At 43.6% G+C, this 6,963-nt stretch overlaps 1 protein-coding gene across 1 annotated transcript; it reads right to left on the reverse strand.

The window, feature by feature from the left end:
- Positions 1 to 5,181: 5,181 nt before the first annotated feature.
- On the reverse strand, positions 5,182 to 6,576 carry LOC138906427 (uncharacterized). Its single transcript, XM_070195150.1, has 2 exons — positions 6,250 to 6,576; positions 5,182 to 5,997 (listed from the first exon to the last, which is right to left on the reverse strand). The coding sequence occupies exons 1-2, from the start codon at positions 6,574 to 6,576 to the stop codon at positions 5,182 to 5,184; spliced, it is 1,143 nt and encodes a 380-aa protein (XP_070051251.1).
- Between the last annotated feature and the right edge of the window lie 387 nt (positions 6,577 to 6,963).

The following is a 6,963-nucleotide window of genomic DNA, read 5'->3' on the forward strand; positions in this document are numbered from 1 at the left end:
ATAAAACCTTTATGGCCTACTGCAGACGGGCAGTCCAGATCCGTATAATAATAAAGCCTATAAGGCATGCTGCAGGCGGGCAGCCCCGATCCATAAAATAGTAAAGTCTGTAAGGCCTGCTGCAGGCGGGCAACCCCGATCCATATAATAATAATAATAATATATAAAGCCATTATGGCCTGCTGCAGGCGGGCAACCCCGATCCATTTAATGATAACATATATAAAGCCAATATGGCCTGCTGTGGCACGCAGCTCGATCTCATAAATATCCTCACAATGGATGAATATGACTGAGTGTGAGATGTATATTTTTGAAATAATTAATTCAACAGCAACACGACCCCATGGGTCCTAAAAAATTGGTACGTAGCCCAAACATGATATTTAATAAGAGTCTCAGCTCAATTTCTCTAACGCATGGAACATGTTCAGATAATAACATGATTCACTAATTTTACAACTGCACAAGTTTTATTCAAGACACATTTCTGTGGTGCACGTCTACATGCTCGTCACCTATCGTGTGTGTCACCTCCAAATAATTTATATCATACCAAATTTTGGGGATTCATACCCTCAGAACCAAGTTTAGAAGTGTTACTTACCTCAAACTGTGTAATTCTTTACTCCGCTATGCCTTTGCCTCATGAATTGGCCTCCACACGCCTCGAATCTAGCCACAATTAATTTGATTCAGTAAATAAAATTTATTGGAATTAATTCCATAAGAAAATACTATTTTTCCAACAAAATCCAAAATTTAGCACAAAAATCGCTCGTGGGGCCCACATCTTGGAACCCGACAAAAGTTACAAAATCCGAAAGCTCATTCAACCACGAGTCTAACCATACCAATTTTACCAAAATCCGACATCAACTCAACCTCCAAATCATCAAATCTTATTTCCAAATCCCCTAATTTACACCTCAAAAACATGTAATCTAGTCAGATTATTCGATGATAATTCAATATTATAGAGTAAAAATGATCACAAGTTACTTACCTCAAGTTTCCCTTGAATTCTCTCTGAAAATTGCCCCAAAAACCGTACTTGAGGGTCCAAAAATGGCAAAACTCGGAACCCCTTCGAAATGTATACTGTCCAGGGGTTCCGCACCTGCGACTCACTTAGCCACTTTTGCGGTCTCGCAAGTGCGAGAATTCAACCGCTTATGCTGTTTCGCCAAGCCTCCACTGGAGCCGCTTTTGTGAGCTAGGAGCCACTTCTGCGGGCTCGCATTTGCGAGGCTTGCTCCACTTCTGCGATGGCTGGTGCGCACATGCTGCTTCGCACCTGCGATCAAACCTCCGCAGGTGCGAAAATACTAGAAGCAAAAATTCCAGCAGTGGTTGTAAGTCCGAATTTGATCCGTTAACCATCCGAAACTCACCCGAGGCCCCCAGGACCTTAACCAAACATACAAACAAGTCCTAAAACATCATACGAACTTAGTCGAATCCTCAAATCACCTCAAACAATGCTAAAACCACGAATCATACCCCAATTCAAGCCTAATGAACTTTGAAATTTCAAGTTTCCACAAACGACACCGGAACCTACCAAATCAAGTCCGATTAACCTTAAATTTTGCACACAAGTTATAAATGACATAACAGACCTATTAAAGTTTTCAGAATCGGATTGCGACCCCGATATCAAAAAGTCAACCCCCCGGTCAAACTTCCCAAAAATTTGACTTTCGCCATTTCAAGCCTAATTCCACTATGGACCTCCAAATAATTTTTCGGGACATGCTCCTAAGTCCAAATTCACCATACGAGCTATTGGAATCATCAAAACTCCATTCCGGGGTCGTTTAGATATAAGTATTCCAATTCATTCCAAAACCTCACCGGACCCGAACCAATTAGCCCGGTAAGTCATAAAATAACTGTAAAGCATAAATTGAGCAGTAAATGGGGAAATAAGGTTGTAATACTCAAAATGACCTGTCGTGTCATTACAAGAAGCCACCTCTCCAATCCTCTTAAGTATTTCAAATGGCCCAATATACCGAGGGCTCAACTTACCCTTTTTCCTGAATCTCATAACACCTTTCATAGGCAAAATTCTGAGTTGTACCTCCTCTCTTACCATGTAAGAAACATCACAAACCTTCTTATCAGCATAAATCTATTATCTAGATTGCGCCGTGCGAATTCGAGCCCGAATCAATTTAACTTTTTCCAAAGCATCCTAAACTAAGTCAGTACCTAATAGCCTAGCCTCACCCGGCTAAAACCAACCTACCGGAGACCGACACCGTCTCCCATACAAAGCCTCATACAGATCCATCTGAATGCTCGATTGGTAGCTGTTGTTATAGGTAAACTCTGTTAGCGGTAGGAACTAATCCCAAGAATCCCCGAAATAAATAACACAAGCGCGTAACATATCTTTCAATATCTGAATAGTGCACTCGGACTGTCCGTCCATCTGAGGGTGAAAAGTTGTACTCAACTGAACTTGGGTGCCTAACTCTCACTGTATTGCTCTTCAAAACTGGGATGTAAACTACGTGCCCCGATCTGAAATGATGGACACTGGTACACCATGAAGTTGAACAATATCGCAGATATAAATCTCATCCAACCACTCCAAAGAATAAGTAGTACCAAATGGAATAAAATGCACGGACTTAGTCTGCCGATCCACAATCACCCAAATAACATCAAACTTCCTCAAAGTCCGTGGGAGTCCAACTACGAAGTCCATAGTGATACGCTCCAATTTTCACTCTGGAATTTCAAGTTTCTGAAGTAATCCGCCCGGTCTTTGATGCTCGTACTTTACTTGATGATAATTTAAACACCGAGCTACAAGCCCCACTATATCTTTCTTCATATTCCTCCAACAATAATGTTATCTCAAGTCCCGATACATCTTTGCGGCACCCGAATGAATGGAATACCGCAAACTTTGGGCCTCCTCAAGAATAAACTCACGCAGTCTATCTACGTTTGGTACACAAATCCGGCCCTGCATTCTCAACACCCCATCATCTCCAATAGTAACATCATGGCATCGCCGTGCTGAATTGTGTCCTTCAGGACAAGCAAATGGGGCTCATCATACTGATGCTCCCTGATGCTGTCATATAAGGAGGACCGAGAAACCACACAAGCTAGAACCTGACTGAGCTCCGAAACATCTAACCTAACGAACTAATTGGCTAAGACTTGAACATCTATTGCAAGAAGTCTCTCACCAATAGGAATATAAGCAATGCTACCCATACTGACTGTCTGTCTACTCAAGGCATCGGCCACCATATTGGCCTTCCCGGGATGATACAAAATAGTAATATCATAGTCCTTCAATAACTCCAACCATTTGCGCTGCCTCAAATTTAGATCCTTTTGTTTGAATAAGTGTTGTAGACTCCGGTGATTAGTAAATACCTCACAAGACATACCGTAGAGATAGTGCCTCCAAATCTTTAATGCATGAACAATAGCTGCCAACTCTAAATGATGAACATGGTAGTTCTTTTCATGTGGCTTCAACTAGCGCGAAGCATAAGCAATTACTCTAACCTCCTACATTAATACACACCAAATACCAATCCGAGAAGCATCACAATACACGGTATAAGAACCCGACACTGAAGGAAAAACTAGAACTGGGGTTATGGTCAAAGTAGTCTTGAGCTTCTGAAAGCTCTCGTCACACTCATCTGACCACCTGAATGGACCACCTTTCTGGGTCAATTTAGTCATAGGCGCTGCAATGGATGAGAAACCCTCCACAAAGCGACGATAATATCCAGCCAAGCCGAGAAAACTTCAAATTTCTGTAGCTGAAGATGGCCTGGGCCAACTCTGAACTGCCTCAATCTTCTTCGGATCTACCTTAATTCCCTCACTGGACACTATGTGTCCCAAGAATGCAAGCGAACTAAGCCATAACTCACACTCGGAGAATTTGGCATAAAGTTTCTCCTCCCTCAGCCTCTGTAGTACAATACCCAAATGTTGTGTATGCTCATCCTGGCTACGTGAGTATACCAGGATATCATCAATAAATACTATGACAAATGAATCAAGATACAACTTGAATACACTATTCATCAAGTGCATGAATGCCGTTGGGGCGTTGGTAAACCCAGAAAACATCACGAGAAAAATCATAGTGGCCATAACGGGTCCTGAATGCCATATTTAGAATATTTGAATCCTGAATTTTCAACTGGTGATACCCAGACCTCAAATAAATTTCAGAGAACACCCTCGCTCCCTGAAGCTGGTCAAATAAATCATCAATACGCGGCAAAGGATACTTGTTCTTGATTGTAACCTTGTTCAATTGCCTGTAGTCGATACACATCCACATAGTACCGCCTTTCTTTTCACAAATAGAACTGGTGCACCCCAAGGCGACACACTAGGCCTAATAAACCCTTTATCAAGAAGTTCCTGAAGTTGCTCCTTCAATTCCTTCAATTCAGCTGGTGCCATATGATATAGAGGAATAGAAATGGGCCTAGTGCCCGACACCAAGTCAATACTGAAATCATTATCCCTGTCGGGTGGCATACCCGACAGATCTGCAGGAAACACATTCGAAAAGTCTCGCACTACCGGAACAAAATCAATAATAGGAGTGTTAGAATCAACATCTCTCACAAAAGCCAAATATGATAAACACCCCTTCCCAACCATTCATTGGGCCTTTAAATATGAAATTACCCTGCTGGGAACATAATACAGAGAACCTCTCCACTCGACCCTCGGCAACCCCGGCATCACCAACGTCACGATTTTTGCATGACAGTCCAGAAAAATATGACATAGAGACAACCAATCCATACCTAAGATTACATCGAAATCAACTATACTAAGCAATAATAGATCAACTCTAGTATCCAGTCCCCCAATAGTTACCATAAACGATCGATATACACCGTCCACAATAATAGTACCGCCCACTGGCATAGATACAAGAACATGTGAAACTAAGTACTCACGGGGCATATCTAGGTAACAGGAAAAATATGATGAAATATACAAATACGTGGAACCAGGGTCAAATAATATAAAAGCTTCCCAGTGGCACACTGAGACAATACTTATGATTACTGTGTCTGAGGCAACTGCATCTGGTCTGGCAGGAATACCATAGAATCTAGCCTGACTTCCACCTGATCTGTCTCCCCCTCTAGGGCGGCCTCTAGCTTTCTATGCCCCACCCCGTGCTGGCTGGGCGGGTGGTGAAATAACTGGTGCGGGAGTCGCAGCCTGACTCTTCTGCTGAACCGGATCTCGCAAGAGGTGGGGACAACGTCTCTTCATATGACCCAAATCTCCACACTCAAAACAACACTTCTCTGACAATGGCGGCAAGTACTGAGGTGGACCCCGAGAACCCGAATAACTACCAGAATAACTTGGTACAAATAAACCCTGAACTGATGGTGCACGAGATGAACTCTGACCTGGAAGTTTACTAAGAGATGACTGACTCAGTCGAGCACTGTATGAACCATGGCTAGCTGATGCGCCACGATGAGCAGCGGGCCTATAAGGTCGACCCCTGTTGTGATAGGACCGTCCCCCAAAAGGAACATTACTAGAATTACCTGGACCACAAGACCTATTGGCCTCCCTCTCCCCATGCTCCTGAGTACGGACCATTTCTAGCCGTCGAGCACTGTCAACCACCTCATCAAATTTAGCACCTGCTACGTTTCCCAGAGTCATAACAAAACAAAACTGCTGGTTGAGGCCATTAATGAACATCCTAATATTTTCCCTCTCAGTGGGAACCAACCAAATTGCATGATGAGCCAAGTCAGAAAGCCTCATCTCATACTGTGTAACAGATATGTCCTCCTGACGGAGCTGTTCGAACTGCCTGCGCAGCTCCTCTATACGGGTTTGTGGTACAATCTTCTCCAAAACAAAAATGGAGAACTCATGCCATGAAAGTGGTGCTGCACCAACTAGTCTGCTCCTCTCATAAGCCTCCCACCATCTGAAGGTTGTCCCAGTCAGCTAAAAGGTAGTAAATGAGACCCCATTGGTCTCCAAGAAGTTCTGAGCATCCTCTGACTCAGTTCCACTGAATGATGGAGGATGGAGTCTCACAAATCTCTCTAATCTCTTCTGCTCCTCGTCATTCATAATAAGAGCCACCTGGGCCTGCGTAGCTGCAACCGGCTGGACTAGTAGTACCCCCGGTATCTAGTGTCCCTGCACTACCTGCTCTGAAGTATGGGCGATGGGGGTATGAGTACCTCCCCCAACCTGAGAAGTGGCAGGTGCGGCCTTAGCCAAAACCACCCGAGCAAGGCTAGTGCAGACAGTCAATATCTGGGCCAAAGTTTCCTGAAGACGTGGAATCACAATAGGCATAGCTAGAGTCTGAGTTGGTCCCATTGGCTTAACTATATCCGGAACCTGCTCCTGAGCTGGAGCAACTGGTGGGTCTATAGGTGCTGCTCTACTTGCTGTGCTAGCTGCACCTCGGCCTATACCACGGCCCCGGCCTCTACCATGGCCCCGACCTCTCATGGCCCTAACCGGTGGCACCGGTGGTTGGCCGTCTGATCCAGTAGCATGTGTGCTCACCATATGTAAGAGAATAGAATAACAGAAGTTTAGTCCCCGGAATCAATAAGTCACACGACAAGAATACAAGAAAGTGAAATTTTCCTAAGGATTCGGCAATCTCTCGAAGATAAGTACAGACGTCTCTGTACCAATCCGTAAGACTCTACTAAACCTGCTCATGACTCGTGAGACCTATGTAACCTAGGTTCTGATACTAACTTGTCATGACCCAAAATCTCATCTGTCATGATGGAGCCTATCTCAATACTAGGCAAGCTGACAATCTCAATAAATCACAAATTCGTTTAAGTTTTAAAACATAATAATTAGATTTAACAGAAAATCCCACAATATTTGATACAATTACACTCCCAAAACCCGGTGTCACTGAGTACATGCGCATCTAAA

This window comes from Nicotiana tomentosiformis, chromosome 1, assembly GCF_000390325.3.
Source record: "Nicotiana tomentosiformis chromosome 1, ASM39032v3, whole genome shotgun sequence".
NCBI classification, from domain to species: Eukaryota; Viridiplantae; Streptophyta; class Magnoliopsida; order Solanales; family Solanaceae; genus Nicotiana; species Nicotiana tomentosiformis.

What these genes read in the sequence shown, in the direction of transcription:
- LOC138906427 (XM_070195150.1), bottom strand. Translation starts at nt 6,576, where the DNA reads ATGGTGAGCACACATGCTACTGGATCAGACGGCCAACCACCGGTGCCA. An exon ending in CCGCACCTGCCACTTCTCAG is followed by an intron (nt 5,998 to 6,249) that starts GTTGGGGGAGGT and finishes ACTACCTTTTAG; the next exon opens with CTGACTGGGACAACCTTCAG.